A 26,203-nucleotide genomic window follows, 5' to 3' on the forward strand; every position below is an offset into this window, starting at 1 on the left:
CTGGGTCCTGGGCCCCCTTGGCAGTTCCATGGAGCAACTGACAAGCATCCTGCGGCCTGGGGACCCTGCAGCCATGGAGCTATGGGCACTGCCCGCCTGGCAGAGCTGGACTCTGGGTCAGGGGGGTGAACCTGGAGACGTAGCGCCAAGCATTGCTGATACTCCAACAGCTCTACCAGTTAAAGACGTGAGGTCTGAGGAGAGTTCTGAGCCTGAGGGAGCCCAGAGCCCCAGGCTTCTGGGGGGCTCTGACCCTGAAGGAACAGAGTCTGGGCAGCAAGAGGTGAGTTCTGGACACCACGGTCAGAGGCTGGAGGATGAGGAGGTGGGGGCTTTGCCTAAGGTAATGAAGCTGAGGAGGTCTGGGGTTCTGCCAGATAAGATCTCAAACCCTATTGCCACTTCTCTTGGCTTGTCACTGTCTGTCTGTCTCTATGACTGTCTGTCCTTTCCCCATTGCACAGGAAAGTATCTCCATTTTCCCTCCATTTGTCTGTCCTCTGTCTGTCATCCATGGATCTCTGTCTGTCTTTGGAGTCTGGAGGATGTTGGAGGTGTGGAGGTGTGTGGTAGAATCAGAAATCCAGAGGGAGTAGGCTCCAGGACGGGGCTCAGTGCCGGGCTGAGACAGGGTGGGCGTGATCAGCCTTTGGTGAAGATGGAGGAAGCAAGACTTTGGGGAAGGGCTGGGGACTCTCAAGCCACAGGGCGTCTGGAAAGGAGATGGAAGCTCTCACTAGCATTGCCTAGGGGGAGAAAAACGGACAGCACAGGTGGAGGAAAAGTGGGGGGCTATCAGGAAAGCTCCAGGCTGTGGTGTGTGTGTGTGTGTGTGTGTGTGTGTGCGTGTGTGCAGACTGTCACTGAGGATAGGAAGGATGGGACTGCCACTTCTTCTTGGCTCCTGTGACCCTTCTGAAGGCCTGGGACATGGAGAAAGCCTTCTCGTCACTATGTCTCCTTAGGCTGTGGAGGGGAAGATGTTCCCACATGGGTTGGGTGGGTCTCTGAGGCACTTGATTCTTTCCCATGCCAGGCCAAGCTGAACATGGGCTTCAGGGACAGGCCCAATCTGGAGCTGCTGAGGGCCCTGGGGGAGCTACAGCAGCGCTGTGCCATCCTTAAGGAGGAAAACCAGATGCTGGTGAGGCTTGGAGAATGGGGTCCCAGTCCCAAACTAGAGCCTCTGTCTCAGTGCCCTCTCCATCCCATGAACATCTCTCCATATGGAGGCAGCATCATTCCCAAGACCCCTGCCTAAGAGTTGCCAAAGACCCCACTGTGAGCCCAGGCTCTAACCCAAGGCCTGAACAGTAGGACTGGGTCTGTGGGGGTGCTCCTTATATGCTCCAATTTTGGCTGACCCCTTGTCAGAGAAAAAGCAGTTTCCCCGAGACGGAGGAGAAGGTGCGGAGGCTGAAGCGGAAGAATGCCGAGCTGGCAGTCATTGCCAAGCGCCTGGAAGAGAGGGCCCGGAAGCTGCAGGAAACCAACCTGAGGGTGGTGAGGACCAGGAGGCTGCTGGGTGGAGGCTTGGGGGGGTCAGGGAAGAAGACAACTAAGGCTGGGACTTAGGGCTAGGTTTGGCGAACTCAGGAAAGGAGAAACCCAGAAGCCCGGGGTAGGAGGCAGGTGTCTGGAGCTACAGGACAGCTCCAGTGCAGAGGTTCTCCTGTCAGAAGAGCTGGATGGGGAGGTTCCCGAGGAGGGCAGGAGGGGCAGAATTCTGGATTACCACATGCTCCTGCTGGCTGCAGCCTCCTGCTGAGCTCATCTCAGGGTGTAGAGCCAGAGTGGGGGCAGGGAAAAGACCCATCACAGTGACAGCCATGAATTAGCAGCATCTTTGGGGTCTAAACGAAGAGGAGTGGAGTTAACCCTTGGAGTTCTGCTTGGGAACGGTTGGGGATGGGGTTGAGTGAGGTAGCTGGTCCTCTGAGATCCCAGATTAGGTGCCCAAGAGTGGGAAGTGTGTTCCAACCCTCAGGTGACCACTGACCTTACCCTTCCTCTGGCTAGGTGAATGCCCCTTTGCCCCGACCTGGGGCCAGCCTGCAGTTGTGCCAGAAGGCCCTAGCCCGCCAGCGCGCCCGGGACCTCAGTGAGACAGCCAGTGCCCTGCTGGCCAAGGACAAGCAGATTGCCGCCTTGCAGAGGGAGTGCAGGGAGCTGCAGGCCAGGCTCACTTTAGTGGGCAAGGTGCGAGAAGGCTCTGGTCTCTCCTTCCAGCGCAGCCCTACCTAGGGCTGTCTGGCTGTGGCGTGGGCTGTGGACCAGATGTTAATGAGATGCAAATGAAAGGGTAAGGTGGAGGATGCTGGGGAGTAGGTTCCCCTGGCAACGGCCCAGGGGGGGTGGGGAGAAGGGAAAAGGAGACTAAACCGAATGGGGGCGGAGCCATGAGTTCTCAGACCTGGACATTTCTGTGCTCCAGATTTGAGACTGTGAGCCAGTTGGGGCTGGCGGGATCAATCTGCACAGACCTCACCATTGGTGTGAAGGAATGTTGACAGGCATTTAGTACAATGTGCGCCACCGTGCCGCACCGGCAGGCAGGTGCCTACTAAATGAGTAGCCGGGAATGTCTGCACTGAAGCATGTGGCTGTGTACACAAGTACCCAGGGCCGGGCATGTAGTGCATGAAAGTAATGCCCACCCTTCTTCGCCTCCCATAAAGTGGAGAGTGGGCATGGCTGGGGAAGGGGCAGGCAAAGGTGAGGTCTAAGTCCTCTCGTGGTTGCTCCACCCCAGGAGGGTCCCCAGTGGCTTCATGTGCGGGACTTCGACCGGCTGCTGCGTGAGTCCCAGCGGGAGGTGCTGCGGCTGCAGAGACAAATCGCCCTGCGCAACCAGCAGGAGCCGCCCCCACCGGCCCGGCCCCCAGGCTCCACGGCCCCAGCCAGAGCAGGAGCTCCGGCCCCGGGAGCCCCGGGAGAGGTGAGCGCAGGGCCAGGTGTGTGGGTCTACCCGGAGCGGGATCTTCCCCCCCCCCCCCCGGCCCTGCGCTCATAGCCAGACCTTGTGGTGACGCGTGCACTCGCAGGGATCCGGGAGCCCTTACAACCGGGATCCGGGGGGCCTCCGGTGCTCCTACCTGCACCGCGCGCGCTGCCCGCCCTGGGGATTCTGGGGTTCCACCCTCCGCGAGCCCGAGCCCTAGCCCGGCCGCCCCTCTACCAGTGGTACCGCCCGGTCGCAAATCCCTGGTTGCCCTGGCAGCCGCCCGGGGCCCAGCCCGCGCCACCGCCTCCCGCCGCCGCCGCCGCCTCCCGCCGCCGCCTTCGCCGCCGCCCCGTAGAGCGGGGACGCCCCCTTCAGCACCCGCCTGGCCCGCCAGGCCTGGCCTGGCTACCCGGGGGGGTGGCGGTGAGGGTCCCACCGGGCTCCAGGTACGGGCGATCTTCATTGAGCGCAGGGCTTAAACCATCCCTGAAGGCCAGCGACCCACTCAGGAACCCCTATAATGTAGGGGTCTCCACCATCCTAGGTGGGCAGCGGTTAGACCCACCTCCTTCTGGGAAGACAGGTGGGAGGGCGGCCCTGGTAGTGAGGAAAACCTCCATATGGGACACGGCTTGCTCAGATTGTGCCCCTCTGGCTGGGCCCCTGGAGGAGGATGCTTCTCCCATCAAGATCTTTCCTTCCCCCAAAGTTTGCAGAGATGAATTGGGAGTTGCAATAGGGTGGGCTTTGGGGGTGGGGTGGGGTGGGATAGATACTGGGAGGTTTGGCAAGATTGAACCACTCTAGGCCAAGCTCAGGTTTGAATGATCTAGAACCCCCCCCCCCCCAGCTCTGGGAACATCACATCCCCAGGGGCCCAAACAGCCTCCTAAATCTCTGCCAATGGCTGAAGGACACTGGGGACAGTTATTGAGTGCAGAGCAGGGCAGCTGCTGGAAAGCTAAAAAGGGAATGCTTTGGCCTGGTTAAAAGGACCCATCTCCCAGGGCACACGTGGAAGGCTAGATTTCAAAGCACTTATGGCTGGGGGGGCAGGGATGTGATCTCTGTATTTACACATCAGCTGGAGATGTTGGGAGGGTATGCCTACACAACACCCCTCTTCTTCCTAGGCCAAAAAAAAAAAATCTTACTGTTGACCAGCCATGAGGTGGGCACATCCCAGGGGACAGGGCTAAGGGCAAGCTGCCTAGGGGCCCCTGCGCTCAGGTACCAGCCACTTGCCTCTGGACATTTCCAGGCCACGCTCCAGGAGGATGTGGACAGTCCACCCGGGATCCTAGGGGAGCCAGAGAAACAGCAGAAGGTGCAGCAGCTTGTAAGTCCCAGGTGCAGGGCTGGAGGTGACCTGCCATGGGCACCTCTGCTTTCCTTCCCCCATGAGAAGTACTTGTTACAGGAGTCTGAGCTGAGCAAGAAGCGGAAGAAATGTGAGAGCCTGGAGCAAGAAGCCCGGAAAAAGCAGAGGCGATGTGAAGAGTTGGTGAGCTCTTGACGATGCCCAGGGATCAGCTCCCCCTTCCGTGAGGCCTTCCAAGTGGTGGGCTCCTGGTGGCCTCTGGAACCCCTTTTCCTTGCAGTTCCATGGTACTTTCCTTTCCGGGGTGAGGCAGGTTTCCAACAGGGAGGAAGGCCATGTCTTGACTGGCTCTCCGTGTAAGCAGAAGAGGAATATATGGGTGCTGGGCCCCTCCCCAGAGCTTCTGTGCCCCTCAGGAACTGCAGCTAAGAGAAGCCCAGAATGAGAATGCCCGCCTCGTGGAGGAGAACTCCCGGCTCAGTGGGAGCGCCACACAGAAGGAGCAGGTATGGCTCGGTCCTGCTGCTGGAGGAGAACCTGCTCCCAGGCAAGGGCCTACTTTTGGGGTGGAATTTGAAGGGTGCTGTTGCCCCTCCAAGAAGGACAATCTGGCACCCTGCCCATGGCCCTTTACCAGGTGGAGTGGGAGAATGCAGAGCTGAGAGACCGGCTTCTAGGGTTGACGCAGGAGCGGGACTCAGCCCTTCGGAAGAGCCAGGGCCTGCAGAGCAAGCTGGAGAGCCTGGAGCAGGTGCTGAAGGTAAGGAGACTGTGAAGGTGGCGGGGGAAGTATTGAGCTCTGGCACCAAGGGAAAGTGGGACAGTAGACTATGCCCTAATGTAGGGCACTGGAGTCTGAGGTTCAGTGTTGGCACTGCCAACCTTCGGTGTTCAGCTTCAATGTTCTTTTTAATAGAGGACATCTGGAACAGATGACAGCTGAAACTCTTTCATCTCAACTCTTCTATGGAGCTGGTGAAGTGGGATGGAGGGGTGGGGTATCTGGCTTTGACCCAGATCTGGTCTTCCATTTCAGCATATGCGGGAAGTGGCCCAGCGGCGGCAGCAGCTGGAGGTGGAGCATGAGCAGGCCCGGCTCAGCCTGCGGGAGAAGCAGGAGGAGGTCCGGAGGCTGCAGCAGGTGGGTGCAGGTGTGAGGGAAGGTGGTAGGCTGCTGGACCCCAGGTTTGCCCCGCACCTATCTAGCAAACATGTCAGGAAAAGAGAATAGCTGTGTAGAGGCTCTGTGGCAAGGAAAACCAGTGCGGTTAGAACAGAGAACGAGATGGTCAGGGTGGCAGGGTCAGGTCATGAAGGCCATGAGAAAATTGGGTGTTCTGCCCCATGAGCAGTTATACAAGTGACAATGTGGATGGAAACAAGTGGAGAGCTTTGAACTATAGTTTAGAGGCAGAATTGCAGACTTGACAAGACTCACTATGAGACTGCAGTTCAATCCCTACTTGGTAGCCCCTCTGCGATGAGGTGGAGGAGGGAGGGTGGGGATTTTCACCCCCTAGGTGAAGGAGGCGTCTTGAGTTCTGAGTTTAGTCTTGGCACATGTGGGTTGTATGCTAAACACCTGAGAGGAGACGTCCACAGGCTGTTGGGTACCAGAGCTTGGAGCTATGGGGAAATCGGCCTTGGAGATGCTTGGAATCATCCAGGTGTTCAGCTGGGTGCCTAGGATAGAGCAGAGTATGAACTGATCCAGCACTATATTCAAGGATACCCTGACATTCCAATAGGTAGAAGATGAGGCAGAGAGAAAGAAGCTGATAGGAGGGCAGCCAGGAGAGTGGATGTTTCTAAAAGAAAGAAGTTGTCTTCTTCTTCTTCCTCTTCCTCCTCCTCCTCTTCTTCTTCTTCTTCTTCTTCATCGTCTTCTTCCTCTTCCTCTTCTTCTTCTTCTTCTCCTCCTCCTCCTCCTCCTTCTTCTTCTGTTGTGGGGCTTGAACTCTGGGCCTGGGCATTCTCCCTCAGCTCTTCAGCTCAAAGTTAGCATTCTACCACTTGAGCCACAGCACCATTTCCAGTTTTCTGGTAGTTTATTGGAGATAAGAGTCTCAAGGACTTTCCTACTGGGGCTGGCTTTGAACCATGATCCTCAGATCTCAGCTTCCTGAGTAGCTAGGATTACAGGCATGAGCCACCAGTGCCCAGTCCCCATCTCTTCTTAACTTCTCTGCCTCTAGTCTAAGGGATGGTTCAGGGTGGGAATTCAGGAGGGAGAATTCCCCTAGTCCCCCCCCCACTCCCTTCTCCATTTTTTCCCCTACCCTTCTCTCTCTCTCTCTTTTTTTGGGGGGGTCTGGCCGTGGGGCCTGAACTCTGGGCCTGGGCGCTGTCCCTCAGCTCTTCAGCTCAAGGCTAGCGCTCTACCACTTGAGCCACAACGTCACTTCTGGCTTTTTTCTTTTTGCTTATGTGGTGCTGAGGAATCGAACCCAGGGCCTCAGGCGTGCAAGGCAAGCGCTCTACCACTGAGCCACCTTCCCAGCCCCTACCCTCCTCTTTCTTTCCCCTCTTCCCTCCCTTTGTTCTTCCTACGATCCCTTCCTTCCTTCCGCTTCCCTCTCCTCACTCCATTCCCCACCCTTCCCTTCCAGCATCTTGTTTCTTTCTATCCATAGGCACAGGCAGAAGCCAAGAGGGAACATGAAGGGGCGGTGCAACTGCTGGAGGTAGGTCCCTGGAGGTGGCCACCAGTTTCAGTACCTCGGGAGGAAGGCGAGGGACTTCAGATAGAACCATAATGGACTGGGGCTGTGTAGAAGTGCATGTGGAGGGGGCAGTATAGTAGAGTTGTTGGCCCCAGGGTCCGGGGTGAGGGGAATCTCCTCATCATTGGCCTGCTTTTCAGGAAAGGGGTAGGGGCTTCTGAGGGTGCTCTCATAGTCTCCCATTGCCACCCACCCAGAGGCTGCCTTCACCCTAACACATCCTTTCATGTAGGAGCTGCTCAGCCAGCCCAGGGTGTCCACTTAGAGTCTCCCTCTTTTTCCCCTCTCCCCACCTCTGGGGCATTGACCTACAGGACTAAAGGTCTAACTTCTCCTCTGTGCTTTCCTTCCTGCTGCAGTCTACCTTGGATTCGATGCAGGTATAATCACCTTACCCTGCCTCCCTCCCCTCACCCGTGTCCCCTCCACTCTGTGAGAGGTCCCTTTGGTTCAGGGCCCAAGGCCATCCCAATTCCTATGTCCCACAGAAGGGTGTCAATGATCACAGACCTGAAACTCCCATAGATGGGTAGGTTCCCACAGGACGCATGCTCTCACAGCTGCTTGCTGACCCTGGAAAACACGGGGCCTTTCCCTCTATAGTCTCTGGGACTACCTAAAAAGTGTCCCAAAGCAAGAGTGCTACTGGCCCAAGGCTGGCTGGCAGACTGGATGAATGCAATCTGAAGTTCAATATGGGGTTGTGTGGAGATGTCTTGCTACTGGGCAGCTTTGCCAGTGGTTCATGGTAGGTCTTGTCCCAGGCCAGGGTTCGAGAGCTTGAGGGACAGTGCCGTAGCCAAACTGAGCGATTCAGCCTCCTGGCACAAGAGCTCCAGGCCTTCCGTCTTCATCCAGGCCCCCTGGATCTACTCACTTCTGCCCTGGGCTGCAGTGCCCTTGGGGACCACCCACCACCCTCCTGCTGCTGCTCTACCCCCCAGCCTTGCCGGGGGTCCGGCCCCAAAGGTAATGGGGACCCTAATAACAGTGGACTGAAATTCCAGGCCTGGGGTTTTGAAAATAGGGATCCAATCCTACAAGGCCCCAGAAACTCATGCTAAGACACATAGGGAGTTAAAGCCATACCTAGCTAGAGCCAGATGGATGGGAAAGACAAATCTCATGGGCGTGGCAGTCCCAGAATCTGGCCACAGCCACTCAGGCCACCGTCCTTCTCCCTCTAACTCGTAATCATAGCTAGGAGTTGGACACCGGGAATCAGTAGCAGCCCATAAGGCTTTAGGACGAGTTAGGACTTGGGGTCTGGCAGGTTTGCTGGTCCCAGCTCTACGCATCTAAGAGCCAATGTGAATTTGATCATGTTGCTTCATCAATCTGGACCTTAGTTTCCTAAGCCACAACCAAGAATAATTCAATGCATTTCATCAAGCTGTTCTGAGGACCATGTTAAAGACATATAAATTGTAAGGGATCCCACTAACGAGGGTCTGATGCCCATATCCAGGAGGCTCTGTCCTTATCTTCCTGGTCCCTCTTCAGGCCACAGATCCCAAGCCCATGTGCCATCTTCTCTTTAGACCTTGACCTTCCGCCGGGCTCCCTGGGGCGCTGCACTCCAAAGTCTTCCGAGCCTGCTCCTGCCACCCTTACTGGAGTCCCTCGAAGGACAGCTAAGAAGGCTGAGTCTCTCTCTAACTCCTCTCACTCTGAATCCATCCATAACAGTCCCAAGTCATGCCCTACACCAGAGGTCAGTGCTGGGGGACTGGTGTTGGCTTGGGAAAAAGGGAGAGGTTAGCCTGACCTCTCCTGGGGTCCCCAAGAGTTGGGGATTATCACTGATCCCAAGCTGGGAGGTAGAAGGCCTATGGACTCCTCTCATGGCAGGGAGTTCAGCTGGAGCTTGTCCCCTTCTTGGGTCTTGCTTGTCAGTTTCATCTTGGGGTCACCCTACCCTGTCTCTTAGGGGTCCAAGGAGGCCCTAGAGACCTGGGCTGGGGGAGACACTTTGCTTCCAGGATTCTCCTAATGAGACTTTATAAGAGTATCTGTAGTAGAAGCCGTTGGTTGTATAAAAAAAAAGATCACAATAGGGCTGGGAAGGTGGCTCAGTGGTAGAGCGCTTGCCTTGCATGCAAGAGGCCCTGGGTTCGATTCCTCAGCACCACATAAGCAAAAAGAAAAAAGCTGGAAGTGGCGCTGTGGCTCAAGTGGTAGAGCGCTAGCCTTGAAGTGAAGAGCTGAGGGACATGCCCACGCCCAGAGTTCAGGCCCCATGACTGACCAAAAAAAAAAAAAAAAAAAAAATCACAGATTCTCTGGGGTTCAAATCCTAGCCTTGTCTTGTCTTAAGTTAAGTACCTATCTACCTATCATTTCTGGGCTTCAGTTTTTTTTCCTTCTTCCTTCCCCCTCTCGTTCTTTCTTTTTTATTATTTATTTATTTATTTTTATTGTGAAAATACTGTACAGAGGGGTTACAATTACATTGGCAAGATAATGAGTACATATCTTTTTTTTGGCGGGGGGGGATCCAGTCATGGGGCCTGAACTCTGGGCCTGGGTGCTGTCCCTTAGCTCTTCAGCTCAAGGCGAGCGCTCTACCACTTGAGCTACAGCGCCACTTCCGGTTTTCTGGTGGTTTATTGGAGATAGGAGTCTCACGGTCTCTCCTGCCCGGGCTGGCTTTGAACCGCGATCCTCAGATCTCAGCCTCCTGAGTAGCTAGGATTACAGACATGAGCCACCAGCGCCGGGCCTCTTTCTTTTTCTTTCAACTTCCTTCCTTCCTTCTTGCCCCCCTCTCTCTCTGACTCCTTCCTTCCTTCCTTCCTTCCTTCCTTCCTTCCTTCCTTCCTTTCTTCCTTCCTTCCTTTCTTCCTTCCTTCCTTTCTTCCTTCCTTTCTTTCTTTCTTCCTTTCTGCTGGTCCTGGAGCTTGAACTCAGGGCCTGGGCACTGTCCTTGAGCCTCTCTGTGCTCAACACTAGCGCTCCACCACTTGAGCCACAGTACCACTTCTAGCTTTTTCTGTTTATGTGGTGCTGAGGAATCAAACCCAGGGCTTCATGCATGCTAGGCAAGCACTCTACCACTAAGCCATATTACCAGCCCCTGGGCTTCAGTTTTCTTACCTGGCTATTGGGAATAATAACACCTGCCTATTAAGGTTGTGAGGATAGCATTAAAATGTACATGCCTGTCTCAGTAGATGCTCTTACACATAGCAGCTGTTGTTATCCCTAAGTTCTCGAGCATCTCTCACAACATATAATTTCGTTCCTCTTTCTAGCTAGGAATCACAGGGTTTCAAAAAGTAGTGGAACCCAGACTTAGCCTCTGCTGCCCCCTTGTGGGATAGACAGATGGTGCCACTTTATTTTAATTTTGTCCATCCCGGGGCTTGAACTCAGGGCCTGGGCACTGTCTCTGAGCTTTTTTTTTTTTGCTAAAAGCTAGCACTCTACTACTTTGAGCCACAACTCTATTTCCAGTCTTCTGGTAGTTAATTAGAGATAAGAATTTCATGGACTTTCTTGCCTGGGCTGGCTTCCAACCACAACCCTCAGATCTCCAGCTTCCTGAGTAGCTAGGATTACAGGTGTGAGCCCCAGCACCTGGCTGGTGGTGGTACCATGTTGAATGTCATCCTGGAGGGACTATCCATCGGGAGATCCTTTTTCTCAGGGGATAGGAAGTTCTTACTTCCAGGACTGAACCACAGAGTCACTGTGGCCATGCGGGAGGCAGACTCTTCTCCAGCCCTTTCTGTTTCCTCGCTTCCATCTCTTTATAACCAGATGTTTTGTGGAGTTTTTAGCTTAAGAGACAAACTGACATTAATATTGGCTCCCTGTACCAGCAGGACCTGGTCTTTCAGGTGGAGGCAATGACTTTTATTTACTGAGCTGGAGAGGACAAGACTACCCAGAACCCCTGGCCAGGGTATGTGGGTGGTGGTAGCAACTGCTGGGATCAGATGATGGCTTAGAAAACCAGGGCCTCTTGGGCTGGGAAGGTGGCTCAGCGGTAGAGTGCTTGCCTTGCATGCATGAGGCCCTGGGTTCAATTCCTCAGCACCACATTAGCAAAAAAAGCCGGAAGTGATGCTATGGCTCAAATGGTAGAGAGAAAGAAAGAAAGAAAGAAAGAAAGAAAGGAAGGGGTGGGGAAGGTGGCTCAGTGGTAGAGCGCTTGCCTTGCATGCCAGAGGCCCTGGGTTCGATTCCTCAGCACCACATAAGAAAAAAGCCGGAAGTGGCGATGTGGCTCAAGTGGTAGAGCGCTAGCCTTGAGCTGAAGAGCTTAGGGACAGCGCCCAGGCCCAAAGTTCAGGCCCTACGACCGGACCAAAAAAAAAAAAAGAAAGAAAGAAAGAAAAAAAAGTGTGCTCATTTTCCTTTCTCAAAGCCATGGGTCCTCTTCTGGCTCATCCAAGGCCCTGGAGAGGAACTTTCTGTCTGTTCTAGGTGGACACAGCCAGTGAGGTGGAGGAGCTGGAGGTAGATAGTGTCTCCCTGGTTCCAGCAGCACCCGAGGGCAACCCGGGAGGATCCAGGATCCAGGTGTTCTTAGCACGCTATAGGTGGGTCCCTCACCTTTTCTCCCTCTCCCAGCATTGGGGATGTATGGGAGGAGAGGAGACCTCTGGAGGTATCAGGGGTTGCTACCAGAATTCTAGGCGGACATATTCTCATAACCTAGTTGAGCCAAGGTGAATGCACTACTTGGCCAACTTGGAAACCAAGTCTTCATAAAGGCTTGGTGAAGGGAGAGGAAAGAAAGGGAAAGAAACACAATGTAGGTTGCTGTCCTTCTCCTCTGTACTCCCCCAACAGCTATAACCCCTTTGAGGGCCCCAATGAGAATCCCGAGGCAGAGCTCCCATTGACAGCTGGCGAATACATCTACGTCTATGGCAACATGGACGAAGATGGCTTTTTTGAAGGTAAGACGCTGGTAGGGATCATTCTGTCCATCCCTCTGACTTTGTACATAATTTTTTTTAATCCATTTATTCCTACTCAGCAGCATCCTCAGCCCACTGTAACTTTTTTTTTTGGTATTGCTTCTGGGGCTTGAACTCAGGGCTCTTGGCTTTTTCGCTCAAGGCTGGCACTTGACCACTTGAACTTGAGTCATAGCTCCACTTCTGTGGGTTTTTGTTGTTGTTGTTTGTGTGTTTTGGTGGTGGTTAATTGAAGATAAAGAATTCCATAGGCTTTCCTGCCCAAGTTGGCTTCAAACTGTGATCTTCAGCTCTCAACCTCCTAAGTAGCTAGGATTATAGGCATGAGCCCCTGGCGCCTGACAGTTTTTTTTGTATTTTTATTTTTGGTGTCTGTACTGGGGTTTGAACTCAGGGTCAGCATGTTCTTACTTTCTACCACAAAAATTCTGGACTCAGCTAAGAGGCATACTAAATCATGGAAGCCAGTGGGGAATAAGAAAGAAAGAGGCCTAGCACGCCAGGCTAGGGCAGACCATAGTTTAGGTGGTGGATGGAGACTCACGGGATTTTGTCTAGATCAGGGAGCAAGGCAGCACTGGTGATGCTTGAGGTCAAGCATGTGACCTAGTTTGATGCTGTACTTCAGTCAGATCTGGAAAGGGAGGATCGGGTCTCAGAAGAAGACATAAGCAGGCATTGTGGCCCAGGTTCAGTCTGAGCTTCCGGGGGGTTCCTTGTCCAGCTTTTGTAGGTAACGGCTTCATTTATATCTGGTCCTTGCTGCACTGTTCTCAGTGGCATGAGCTTTGAGGGCCTGGCTGTGGTTCAGGCTCCAGCTCTGGCTTTGTCGGCTACAGATTCAAGTCTGGTGCAGCCTCCCACCTTTCATCCCATGCCCACAGTGCTACTGTTTCTATTAACTGCCTGTGATTACCCTACAAATGACCACCAACTGGGTGGCTTAAAATAGCAAGCATTTTATTCACTCACTGACCTCTTCTGGATGCCAGAAGTCAGAAACCAAGGTGTTGGCAGGGCTGCATTCCTTGTGGGGGAAGCTTGAGGAGAGATTGCATTTACTCCTTGTTTATTTCAGCTTTGGATGCCTCCAGGTGTTCCTTGGCTTGTGGCCACACTACTCTAATCTCTACATCTGGGCCATATTGCTTCCTCTTCTCTGAATGTTTCTCTTTTCTTTTCTGTGTGTGTGTGTGTGTGTGTGTATTGTTGTTGTTGTTGTTTGTGGTGGTGGTGCTCTTGGGCTTGACCTCAGGGCCTGGATACTGTCCCTGAACTTTTTTGCTCAAGACTAGTGTTCTACCACTTTGAGTCATAGCTTCACTTCCAGTTTTCTGGTGGTTAATTGGAGGTAAGAGTCCATAGACTTTCCTGCCTTGGTTGGCTTTAAATCGCTATCCTTAGATCTCAGCCTCCTGAGTAGCTGGGATTACAGGCGTGAGCCACCAGTGCAGTGCCTGGCTCTGTATTTTTTTTTTTTTTGGCCAGTCCTGGGGCTTTGACTTTGAGCCTGGGCACTGTCCCTGAGCTTCTTTTGTTCAAGGTTAGCATTCTACCACTTGAGCTTTTTCAGTATATATGGTACTGAGGAATCAAACCCAGGGCTTCATGCATGCAAGACAAGCATTCTACCACGAAACCACATTCCCAGCGTGTATTGTTTTTGGACTCTGGCCATTAGATTTAGTACCTACTCAGATAATCTAGAATGATCTTGTCTCAAGATCCTTAGCTTACCTACATTTGTAAAGATGCTTTTTCCAAGGAATTAGGATACAGATGCACTTTGGGATAGTCACTATTCAATCCAAAATGGTGCTTATAATATTATCTAACTTACAGTTTCTTCAAGTTTTCTTTTTTTTTTTTTTTTGGGGTCCGATCATGGGGCCTGAACTCTGGGCCTGGGCGCTGTCCCTCAGCTCTTCAGCTCAAGGCTAGCGCTCTACCACTTGAGCCACAGTGCCACTTCCGGCTTTTTTCTTTTTGCTTATATGGTGCTGAGGAATAGAACCCAGGGCCTCATGCATGCAAGGCAAGCACTCTACCACTGAGCCACCATCCCAGCCCCAAGGCCGTGAATTATTGTTGGGGCAATTCCCAGGTACCCTGAAGCTGAGCCCTATGCTATTCTTCCCTCCAAGGCCCCACAGTCACCAACTTTCTGCTTCCTGAAAAATTTTTCCTTCTAATGATTGGCTGTGATATGGCATGTATCTGGCTTTCTGCTCTCTTGATATTCCTTAAACAAACAATTACAAAACAATCTCTTTGTCATGTCTTTAGGAGACCTGACACAGGTAATAAACATCATTGGTCACTGCCTGGATTGACTCCCAGCTGTGTTCCTGGACACAAACCTGCTGTGGGGCCTGATTGTTTTTAGAACCCAGAAGTCACTCTTTTTTTCCTGATGCTTACTTCTCCCCTTACCCTGATAAAGTGGGTGGTTTCTCCTTCTCCCTTTTTTCTTTTACCAGTCCTGGGGCTTGAACTCAGGGCTTGGGCACTGTCCCTGAGCTTCTCTTGCTCAAGGCTAGCCTCTATCACTTGAGCCACAGCGCTACTTCAGGCTTTTTCTGTATATATGGTACTGAGGAATGGAACCCAGGGCTTCATGCATGCTAGGCAAGCACTGTACCACTGAGCCACATTCCCTTTTTTTGAATACCTACATTTTTTACAAAGCAAAAGAGAGGGGCCAGCCCTTACCCCTTAGTCGGCTCCATTTCCCTCTCCTTCCCTCCCTCCTTTTTATTTCCTTTTACAGTCTTCATACATACCCCCAGGTGTCTCTAGGCTGGCCTTGTATTTACAGTCCTCCTGCCTCAGCTTCTTGAGCGCTGGGATTACAGGTGTGTGCCATCATGCCCAGCTACTTGGGCATTTATTTATTTGCCTTTATTTTGGTACTTGTTCGTCAGCGCTGAGAGGAAAATATCGATTTGAATCAAACGCTTATGAATATCACGACTAGCCATGGCTAAAATGCATTGATTGGATTGTTGTTTTCTCTCTCTCTTCTCTGTTTTCCCCTTCCCTGTCTTCCCTCTGGTAGGGGAGCTTATGGATGGCCGAAGGGGCCTGGTCCCTTCCAATTTTGTAGAGCGTGTGTCAGATGACGACCTCCTGACCTCCCTCCCTTCGGAGCTGGCTGATTTGTCCCACAGCTCAGGCCCTGAACTCAGTTTCCTGAGCGGTGGTGGTGGTGGCAGCCATAGTGGGGGCCAGAGCAGCGGGGGCCATAGCCAGCCCAGACTGGAGGAGGAGGACGCAGGGGACGCGCTCAGTCTGAGCCCCCCACCGGAGGGCCTGGGTGAGTCTCCTGCTGTGCCTTACCCCCGCCGTCTGGTGGTCCTCAAGCAGCTGGCCCACAGTGTGATACTGGCCTGGGAGCTGCCCCCTGAGCGAGTCGACCTGCAGGGCTTCCATATCTGTGTGAACGGAGAGCCACGTCAGGTCCTGGGGCCTGGGGCGCCCCCCAAGGCTGTGCTTGAAAACTTGGACCTGCGGGCTGGGCCCCTCCGTGTATCTGTGCAGGCCTTGACCAGCAAGGGCAGCTCCGACCCACTGCGCTGTTGTTTGACTGTGGGTGCTCGGGCCGGGGTGGCACCTAGCCAGCTGCAGATCCATCGATTGACAGCCACATCTGCTGAGATCACCTGGGTGCCCAGCAATAGCAACTTGGCCCATGCCATCTACCTCAATGGGGAAGAGTGTCCACCTGCCCGCCCCAACACCTACTGGGCTACCTTCTGCCACCTGCGGCCTGGCACACTCTATCAGGCCCGAGTGGAGGCTCAGCTCCCATCCCGAGGATCCTGGGACCCAGGCTTGGAGAAGCCAGAACAGCGGGCTGCCACCTTGCAGTTTACCACACTCCCAGCAGGTCTGTGTTGTGGGAGCGATGTCCATATATCAACCAGGAGGAGAGCCTGTGGGAGACAGTGGCAGGAGGGGGCTGGCCCTGTGTGTGTTGCCAGGAAAATGGCAGATTGGGCCACTGTCTCTGACAGGGAGCATCCTACAATACTGGGGTTTGTGTTCCACCTCCCCCAGGCCCACCTGATGCCCCCCTGGATGTACAGATTGAACCTGGGCCCTCCCCTGGAATCTTGATCATCAGTTGGCTTCCTGTCACCATTGATGCTGCTGGCACGTCCAATGGTGTCCGGGTCACAGGTTATGCCATCTATGCTGATGGGCAGAAGGTATGGCCTGGCAGGGTACAGAGATTGGGGTGGTTAGGATATGCTCAGAGGCCTGGTCTCCTTGGCCTGACAGAGATGTCTAACCTCTAACATTTGGGTACTATGTGGCAGAGTGTTTAAGAGCATAGGCTTTGTTTTTGTTCTTGTTGGTTGTGGGGCTTGAATTCAGGCCTTGGGTACTGTCCCTTTTGGGTACTGTCCCTGAGCTTTTCTACTCAAGGCTAGCAATTTACCACTTTGAGCCACAGCTCCACTTCTGGTTTTCTGGCGGTTAATTGGAGACAGGAGTCTCATGGACTTTCCTGCCTGGGCTGGCTTGGAACTGTGATCTTCAGATCTCAGCCTCCTGAGTAGCTAGGATTATAGGCGTGAGCCACCCGCACCTGGCTGAGCACGGGCTTTGACAGCATGCACGAGATCGAAAAACTGCTCTTCTTTGAAGTCACCTGGCTAAGAGAACGGAAAGAGATAAGGCAGGGAGAGGCCTTTTTCAGGATGCCTGGAAAGAGGCTAGCTAATGTTGTCAGTGTGTCCTCCCGTGCTGTGGTCCTCCCTGCAGATCATGGAGGTGGCCTCGCCCACAGCTGGCAGTGTGTTGGTGGAATTGTTCCAGCTGCAGCTGCTCCAGGTGTGCCGAGAGGTGACTGTGCGCACCATGTCGCCCCATGGAGAGTCGGCCGACTCCATTCCTGCTCCTGTTGCTCCTGCCTGCCTGCCAGCAAGGCTCTCCTGCCCCTCATCACCACGGCCAAGCCCCGAGGTCAGAACCCCCCTTGCTCCAGCCTCCCCAGAGCCTGGCGACCTCAGTTCTCCCCTCCAGCACCCCGTCCCCCATGGAACTCAAGAGCCTCCAGGAGGTCCCCCAGCAAGCCCTTCCAGGCATGAGCCCAGAGGACCCCAGGAGGAACCTCCATCTTGTTCCCAGGTACCCTGTCTGGGTGGGAGGAAGCAGGTGGCTGGGAGAAGGGCCAGGATCTGGGATCTTTTCCTCAGTACCATCCATTTCAGGAAGCCTCTGTGACAGCTCTGCTGGGTTCCTCAGAGGAGAAGAAAGCCAATGAGCCGACCCTGGCCGAGGGAGGCCCTAGCACTGTGGCCGAGCGGGCTTCACGAGAGACAGTCCCCACACCCTGCTCTACCCAGGGAGCCCTGGCCCAGAGGGTGCCAAGCACGGAGGTCTGCCATGGAGGAGCTCCAGAGTCAGGGCTGAGACCCGGGGCTGAGGTAGGAGCTGGAGGCGTACTGTGCTACCTCACGAATTGAGGCCTCCTTTCCTAACCTTGGTCAGTCTAAGCTAGTTGCCCTTTCCGCTTGTCCTCTGCTCTGGTCTGACTCACACCTTTGTCTGCTGTGTGTCTGTTTCTTTGTTACAATTTTTTTTCCTCCAGATTTCTCTCTCCCATTTGGCACCCTCCTCTAATATACTCCCAATTCTGGCCATGGATCTTTCTTCTTCGGGCTCTTTCTCCTTCTTTCTGTTGGTTATGGGGCTTGAACTCAGGGCCTGGACACTGTCTCTGAGCTCTTTTGCTCAAAACTAGCACTCTGTCCCTTTGAGCCACAACATCACTTCTGGTTTTTTTGGTGGTTAATTGGAGATAAGAGTCTCAAAGACTTTTCTGCCTAGGCTGACTTTGAACTGTGATCCTCAGATCTCAGCCTCCTGAGAAGCTAGGATTGCAGGCGTAAGCTACAGGCACCAGGCTCTCCTTTTTTTTTTTTTAACTTGGGCTGGGCCTGACCCTTGCTCGAGCATCCTGCCATATCTCCGCCGGTGTCACTTAGGCCTTTCTATCTTTCCTCCTTTGTCTCTCCTCTTGCAGAGTGAGGACGCATCTGTGGAAGGGCCTGGGCCTCATCTGGTGAACTCCATGGTGGATCATGGCCGCAACTCAGACCTATCAGACATCCAGGAGGAGGAGGAAGAGGAAGAAGAGGAGGAAGAGGAGCTGGGTTCTAGGACTTGTTCCTTCCAGAAGCAGATTGCTGGCAACAGTATCAGGGAGAATGGTGCCAAGGTAACGGGGTGGGGATGGGGGGGCTGGCAGGTGCCAGACCTCAGGCTCCAGGGCCTTGACCCCATATCAGGAGCGGCTCCAGCCACCCACTAAGCATGGCAACATTCTAGGTGTGTGGCTTGAATCCTGTCCAAAGCAGCAGGCATGAAGAGGCCCAGGGTAGGGCCTCTGTCCTGCTGGGAAGAAAAGGGGAGAAGAGCTCGCTTCCACACCTTTCCAGCCTGCTGGACACAGTACCCTGGCCAGGGGACACTGGTGCCATCTGAGAGCTTGTGCTGGGAGCCTCTGGAGACAGGGGACAGTGGGGGAGGGGGCGGAGGTGGGAGGAGGGGAAGCTCTCCTCATACGCTTCCCTACGCCCCTGCCCCACACAGGCTGGTGCCTGATTCTTGGTTCTGCCTGGACATGGTTATGATTTGGGGCCAGTCATTGTCCCTCTAATTCTGTCCCCTCAGAGGAAGCTGAGGGAGGGCTGTAAGGTGGCCCTGACCTTCATTTGAGGGCAAGATCACCGTCCTCTCCTCTTCCCCATGGGCTTCTCTTCCCAGCTGCTCTCTCTCCACCCCCAGCCCCAGCCTGACCCCTTTTGTGAGACCGACAGTGATGAGGAGATCTTGGAGCAGATCCTGGAGCTGCCTCTCCAGCAGTTCTGCAGTAAGAAGCTCTTTAGCATCCCCGAGGAAGAGGAAGAGGAGGAGGATGAAGAGAAGCCGGGGGCGGGGTGTTCTTCCCAAGCCCCGGAACCTGTGCTGCTGGGTCTGGACCGTGACAGTGATCAACTCCAAGGACCTGGCCCGTGTCCCCTGTCTCCCGAACCCTCCAGGGCCAGGGAGCACCTGGAGGATATGTTTGGACTCGTTGGTGGAAACAGCCGGAGGAGAGGAAGTGGCTCCCCTGAGAAACCGCCAAGCCGCAAGCGACCTCCAGATCCTCGTGAACAGTGCAGCCGGCTTCTCAGCAATGGCGGGCCCCAGGCTTCTGCACGACCAGGAGCAGGCCCCGGCCCCCCACGGGAGAGGGGCAGCCTCCCTGTGGTCGAGGGCACCAGGGGTGGACTAGAAGCTGGTGGGAGAGGGAGGCCTGGCCTTTCCCGGAGGTGCCCTCGTGGCCCGGCCCTAGAGGCTGGCCTAGCTAGCTGCCTCTCTCCCAAGTGCTTGGAGATCAGCATCGAATATGATTCTGAGGATGAGCAGGACTTGGGCATTGGGGGTATCAGCATAACCAGCTCCTGCTACCCCACAGATGGGGAGATCTGGGGCACAGCCACTGTAGGAAGGCCCAGGGGACCTCTGAAGGTCAACTCAGGCCCCAACCCCTACCCACGCCTCCCAGCCTGGGAGAAAGGGGAACAGGAACGGAGAGGCCGCAGTACGACTGGCCGAGCCAAGGAGTCACCCTCCCGGGTCTGTGCCCATTCCCCACCCTGGGCAGCCCCGCTGCCTGCTGCCACCTGGCGGCCCTGCTTGCTGCCCACCAGCCACTCCCATTCCACGCTGCCGCCTCCATCCACAGAGCTGGGGCCGGGCCTCTGAGCTTCCTCACCTGCCTCCTCTCACCCACATTCCACTGCTTTGCTGCTTCTGCTGGATGGAACCGGATGCACAATATTCTGTTATCACTGGTTGCCACTTGCTACCTTGGGCAGGGGTGGCCCTTTCCTCTTGAGTGGTTAGTTATGTCTTCAGGACACTGACGGATGCCATGTCCAGAGTCACCATCCTTGATGCTGACCGGGAAACTATGGTCTCTCGTGCTGGGGCTGGGGCCTCCCCCTCCCGCCCTTCTTCCCTCCTTCCGTGGGACCGTCTGGCATCTCAGCGAGGGCCGCCCAGGCCCCTGGAGAAGAATGCTGTGCTCCTGTTCTGCTGTGTCGCTTAAGCTGCTGACTGGGCAGAGCCAGGGAGCGGGGGGGCCACCCCCAGGGATAGTGTGTCACTTCTGCCATCTGTTGCCCTTTCTTTGCAGGCAACAGAGACTGGGGAGCCCAGAGGACAGGACAGCTCTGGGCGGAGAGGTCCCCAGAGGAAAGGGGCTCGGATGGCCAGGCCAGTGATCACGGAGCTGGGTGAGCACGTAATGGGGGTGGGGTAGTGGGTGTGTGTGGGGGGACAGTCCCAAGGGATCATTTCTTCCTAACCTCATGGTGGTTTGCGCTCACTAAGCCCCTGCTCTGTCCCCAACCCTCTCTATAGCCCCTCCAAGGAGCCCCCCAGAAGCGCTGGCTCACCAGGACCTACCTGTGAGGGTCTTTGTGGCTCTGTTTGACTATGACCCTGTGTCAATGTCACCCAACCCCGATGCTGGAGAAGAGGAACTCCCTTTCCGGGAGGGTCAGATCCTGAAGGTGACAGACTCACCCCCCCCCCCCGGGCCCAGAGCCCCAGACTCTGGCCAGCATCCTGCCTCCTACCTCCAATAGAGGCGTCATAGAATCGGAGCGAGGGGGTAGAGAATACAGATTCAAGAGCCAGGTGATGGGGTGAGGACCCTGTCTCTGCTGGGTCTAGCAGATTACTGCATCCCTCTGGGGATATGAGGGAGCGTCTGCCTCACAGGCTTGCTTGAGGAGTAAATGATTCAACGAACACACAGCACCTAACCTGCCTGGCACATCTAGTGGGCACATTGTAGTGCTGTGACTATTACCATTTGTATTATTTCTCCGAGTACTGATGGAAAGCTTTTGCCTCCATCTCTGAGATTAGGGACCCAGTTGGGGGTGAACTGAGGAAGATTCCACCTCGGCAGTGGTGATGGTGATTTACAAAGGGTTGTTTTCTCATGTACCCCTGATCCTAAGTCTTTGTTGTGTCTCCCTTTTCTGGCCTGTGGCCTGTAGATTAAGCATCCTTGGTCCTTCAAGTGGGGTGCTACAGGCTTCAGGGCTCGGGGGGTGCAGTGAGTGAACGGGCCTCCTGAGATAACTGGTCTTTGCCTCCAGGTATTTGGGGACAAAGATGCTGATGGCTTCTACCGGGGGGAAGGTGGAGGCCGGACAGGCTACATCCCCTGCAACATGGTGGCTGAGGTGGCTGTGGACAGTCTGGCGGGGAGACAACAGCTACTCCAGCGGGGCTATTTGTCCACGGATGTTCTCATCGAAGGCTCAGGTACGACCTGATGCTCTCCCTCTCCTACTGCCTGCCACCCCAGTTCCAACCCAGTGCCCTCATGAGTGATCTGTATGGTGGGGGTGGCTGAGCTCTCCGGTGGGGCCTGGCAAAGAGGAAGGCCAGCATGGCTACCCCCTGGGGCTCAGCACATGGAGTGGGAATTGGTCCCTCAGGAGGTGGTGTGTTTAGAATACAGTGATACTGGCCATACATTTTTGGGTTCTGCAGGTCACCAGAACTCTTAGGGATATGAGATTTAGGCCTTTAAAAAATGAGCCCAAGGAGCTGGGACAGTGGCTTTGTGGTAGAGTACTTGCCTAACATGCAACCCTGGGTTCCATTCCTCAGTACCACATAAACAGAAAAAGCTGGAAGTGGCACCGTGGCTCAAGTGGTAGAGTGCTAGCCTTGAGCAAAAGAAGCTCAGGGACAGTGCCTTGGCCCTGAGTTCAAACCTCAGGACTGGCCAAAAAAAAAAAAAAGAGCCCAAGAACCATATACTGTTCTGTGAGAGCCTCCAGTCTGTCCCCTTTCCCTTACCTCCCCTGCCTCAGTTTCTCTTCCATCTACTTGCCTTCTTGGATCAGGGAACGGTCCTTTTGTATACTCCACAGCCCGCACAACCGGGCCTCCTCCCAAGCCCCGCCGTTCCAAGAAAGGTGAGTAAAGACCCCGTGTTTCTGTCTTGCCTGTAATCAATGTGTGCTTGGTGGCGGGATGGCATTGCGTGGCTCTTTGAGGATAATACACATGTGGAGTATTGAGATGGGGGGATTTGGAGCAATCCTTCACTCATCCTCAACCACTCCATTGAGGGGAATGAAAGGGGAACAGTTTCCCAGGATCTCTGTTCCCCAGAGCACCTGACTATGGCCTCTGTGCAGCCTAGAGCAGTTCACTCACCCTTTCGGAGCCTTAGTTCGCTACCAAGCCAGCGAGTTGAGCTGATACTTTCTGAGCATTCTCCCCCCCCCCCCACCTTTCCATCTCCTCCCCCTATCCCTGGCCCCGGACTCCTGCATCCTTCTTGTGAGGGCAAGCATCCTGCTTGCCCTGTGCCATCCCAGCCTGGGATGAAGAGGGAAGGGAAGTACAGGAGAGGGCTCAGAGGTACATTCTCTCCACAGCAGAGTCGGAAGGCCCTGCCCAGCCCTGTCAAGGTGAGAGGCCCGTCCCATGGGCTGGGGTATCCGGGAAGCTATGTGGGAGGAGCAAACACTTGGGTCTTTCCCCCAGGGCTCTGGGGGTGGTGGTGAATAGAGGGTCATCAAGCCTCCAGTGTAGAGAACAGCATGGAGTGAGGAGTCTTGAGACCATTCTGACCCTTCTCCCCTCCCTCTGCAGCAGCCCCCAAGCTGATTCCGTCTGCTTGCCTAAAAGCTCCTCGGCCTATGGTGGCAGCATTTGACTACAATCCCCGGGAGAGCTCCCCCAACATGGACGTGGAGGTGAGGACTCTCAGATAGCGCCTAGTGACAGGGAATGACTGACGGTGGCAGGGCCTGATGCCTGCCTCTCGCCCTCTTTCAGGCAGAACTGCCCTTCAGGGCAGGGGATGTCATTACTGTGTTCGGGAACATGGACGATGATGGCTTCTTCTATGTGAGGGCATGGCACGAGGTTTGGGGGTACAGTAAGGGGAGACTGAGGCGGGGGGATGGGCAAGGGTTCTGATGGCAGCTTGGAAGAATGGACTTGCTACTTCCCTCCATGGTGATACTGGCCCTGGGCTGTGTTCCCCAGGGGTGTCAGGGTCGAGGGGACAGGCTGGGGCCTCTATCTTGTTCTCAGGTTCATCAGCATCTCCTCTCTAGGGGGAACTGAATGGACAAAGAGGCCTGGTTCCATCTAACTTCCTGGAAGGTCCTGGGCCTGAGGCAGGAAGACCAGACCGGGACCCTGGGACATCACAGGCTGAGAGTCAGGTCAGTGAAGAGCTTGATTCCCAACTCTGTGGTAGTCTCTATCCTGCTGGTGGGGGTGGGGTGGGGTGGGCAGGACAGTATGGTGGGAGGGATGAGGCTGAATGTAGACTACAGAGGAGCACTTAAGTCTGGGCTGAACTGTTGAGTTTATAGCAGATGTGGGGCATCCCCCACCCAGTATATGGCCTTTTCCGTGGAGGAATGATACCCGTGACCTCCAGGTCATCTGTTAACACCCCAGGGGCTCATAGGAGAGGGGGCCTTATAGCAAAGAGCTCCCACTCCTTACCTCTAAGTTTGACATAGCCTTGGTTTCAGGGTTTCCCACCCTGTTAGGATGATCCTGTTGGGCTTCCCTGCCTCCCAGGGATTTTTTTCCCCCCTCTTAAAGATGATGTTTGGGCTGGGAATGTAGGTTAGTGGTAGAGTGCTTGCCTAGCATGCATGAAGCCCTGGGTTCCATTCCTCAGTACCACATAAACGGAAAAAGCTGGAAGTGGCTCTGTGGCTTCTAGTGGTAGACCACTAGCCTTGAGCAAAAGAAGCTCAGGGACAGTGCCCAGGCCCTGAGTTCAAGCCCCAGGACTAGCACACAAAAAAAAAAAAAAAGAAAAGAAAGAAAAAAGAAAATAAGATGATGTCTTGCTTGAACTCTTCTCCCATGAAAGCCTGCCAATTATTAAGATTACAGGCATGTGCCACACACCCCGCTTCCCAGCAAAGGCCCGGCTTCCTAAATGCTCATTCTTAGACTCACCTTGGGGTAGATGGGGTACAATTAGGCCTTCTGCCTCAGAGGGCGGGGAAAGGTAAGGAAGCTGAGCCCAACCAGAAAACCCAGGGCATCCATGTGGAGTAGCTCCAAGTTCAAAGGCTAGGCCAAATGGGAACCACTCCTGGGCTATCTGGTGACTGGATGGAAAGCCTGTGGGATCTGTCCATAACCCATTGCCTCTCTTTGTTCCCGGTTCTCAGAGAACGAGGAGGAGAAGAGTCCAGTGTTAGATGGAGATAGATATATGTAGAGAGAGAAACATGTAAGTGGGGGACTTGACCCCCTATGTCCCATGTGACCCACCCCCCACCCCCTGTTAAACTGTAATCACGCTGCAGCTTTTTGTCTTAAATGGAGCTGACCTGCCTTTTCCATTTTCTTCCAGGGAGTGGGTGAGGGAGATCTCACCATGAGTGGGATTAGAGTGGGATTCCCCCCCCTCCCTTCCTGTTCCCCATCTCGTCTTTCCCCTGGGTAATGCCAGCTGTGCTAGTAGTACATGGCATATGATGTCTCACGTTAGCTAACCCGTCACGTGCTATCTATCACATATGCAGTTTATAGAACATTCCATGACACCCATGTATGGACTCTTCAGAGGTATTATGATACCATATGACTATATGGTACTATAATATTGTAATTATTACCAGTGACAAAGGTGGCAATACAATGTCACTGATAATAATAGCTTTCCCATCTTCAGCCTGCGTCTGGTGACCTGTTGTTTGACCATACACGTGTGTTTACTTCCATCTCTTAAATTGCTTTGCTTAAAGGGAAAGGAAGAACTTGTATAGTTAAAAAAATGCAGAGATAAGATCTCTCCATGTTTTATTTCTCTAGCAATGTCCCTACTCCCCTTTCCTGGGAAAGGCCTGGGACTTCCTAGTAGCCATTAGTAAGTAGAGGCTTTGACATACAAGTCTGAGGGAACTCTGTCCAAGGCTCAGTCCCCTCCTTCAGGGCTAGCTAGGCGGGTGGTGTGCATCTAGTTCCTTTGCCTCTAGCCTATACTTCTGTTGTTGCTGGTTGAGAACTTGCTATGCTGAGGAGTAATGGCACCTTGAGAGAAAGAGGAAGGAGGGAAGGGCATGCAGCCTGGCAGGAGCTGACAGAGTTAGGCCAGGTCCAGCAGGGTCAGGTAGGGATGTGGGAATACAGGGGCTTAGGGATGGCTTTCTGGTGGATCTCCTGTTTGCCCAATTCTGTAATCTTAGGCCACCAAAAAGCACAATCAGAGATGGTACCTCATGGCGGAGCTGCTAATGGAGCCAGGAGGAGATTCAGCAAGAGGGAAAACACTAAAGGCAGGGGCAGCATCTAGATAGAATCTGTGGTTGGGGCCAAATAATACCCCTGTTCCATAGTCCTCTCTGGGCCTGGCCTCCTTCTAGTCTTCTCCGGCCATTTTAAGGGAGCGTTCCAGTCTCTCTTCTCTCCTCACGGAGTGGACTCTAGCTTCACACCAGAAAGACCCCTGGGACACGGCACCAGCTGCCTCTAAGAACCCTGGTTCTTACCTCCCTTGGGTGGGATCTGACACAGGAAGTTGCGGACATGCACAGAAGGGTCAGGTTCTGAGAGCTTGAGCTCTGTCAGCTCAGCACCCTGTGGTAAGATTAACAAAGCAGAACTGAGACTCTGGGTCCCATGGTCCTCTTCATACAGTGTCCCTTCAGCATCATTCCACATTCACCTCTGTGCCCTGTGTGTCTGGGGCAGCCACAGGGTGATGAGATCCTGGCTCTCAGCTGTAGGTCTGTGACATGAGAGGCTCAGACTCCTGAGTCTGCATGGAAGGAGTCAGGCAGGGAGAGAGTCAGCCCTGACCTTACCCTTCTCTCTTACCTTCCAGGACTGGGACAGCACAACACAAGGGCCCCCAGTGCCCTCCGGATGGCACTGTAGCCCCAGCCCTGGGAGTCTCCCCAAGACTGACCTGGGGGAACCACAGGGAACAGCTGAGAAGCTGCGGGGTCTCCTCTCCAAGGGGAAGCAGCTCCTGAGGAAACTGAGCTCTGGGAAGGAGTGAAGCCGTGGCCCATCCTGCGGGCGGACGTGGCTTCCAGCTCATCATCTGGGCTGGTCAGGAAGGCCCAACAGGCCCAGAGTCTTGTTTTCTGAGTGAACTCTGTGGGGCCTGGTGAAGGTGGGAACTACATGGGTTCTTAAGGATGAATCTGAGCTGGGTGCTGGTGGCTCTCACCTGTAATCTTCCTTAGGAGTATGAGATCTGAGG

General features: G+C 54.3%; 1 protein-coding gene across 1 annotated transcript; it reads left to right on the forward strand.

Annotated features, from left to right (window-relative positions):
- The first annotated feature begins 28 nt into the window (after positions 1–28).
- On the forward strand, positions 29–26,203 carry Bzrap1 (benzodiazepine receptor (peripheral) associated protein 1). Its single transcript, XM_013013179.1, has 31 exons — positions 29–343; positions 1,037–1,144; positions 1,375–1,503; positions 2,020–2,199; positions 2,753–2,938; positions 4,206–4,283; positions 4,365–4,448; positions 4,682–4,771; positions 4,903–5,025; positions 5,302–5,406; positions 6,899–6,949; positions 7,348–7,368; positions 7,753–7,957; positions 8,530–8,702; positions 11,420–11,535; positions 11,789–11,898; positions 14,978–15,808; positions 15,979–16,130; positions 16,690–17,055; positions 17,139–17,354; positions 17,954–18,148; positions 18,718–19,551; positions 20,114–20,213; positions 20,341–20,492; positions 21,090–21,258; positions 21,849–21,920; positions 22,389–22,421; positions 22,606–22,709; positions 22,792–22,863; positions 23,076–23,186; positions 25,820–26,203. Exons 1-31 carry the CDS (start codon positions 29–31, stop codon positions 25,994–25,996), a joined length of 5,658 nt encoding a protein of 1,885 aa, XP_012868633.1. The 3' UTR covers positions 25,997–26,203.

Source organism: Dipodomys ordii, unplaced genomic scaffold (assembly GCF_000151885.1).
Source record: "Dipodomys ordii isolate 6190 unplaced genomic scaffold, Dord_2.0 Scaffold19, whole genome shotgun sequence".
NCBI lineage: Eukaryota > Metazoa > Chordata > Mammalia > Rodentia > Heteromyidae > Dipodomys > Dipodomys ordii.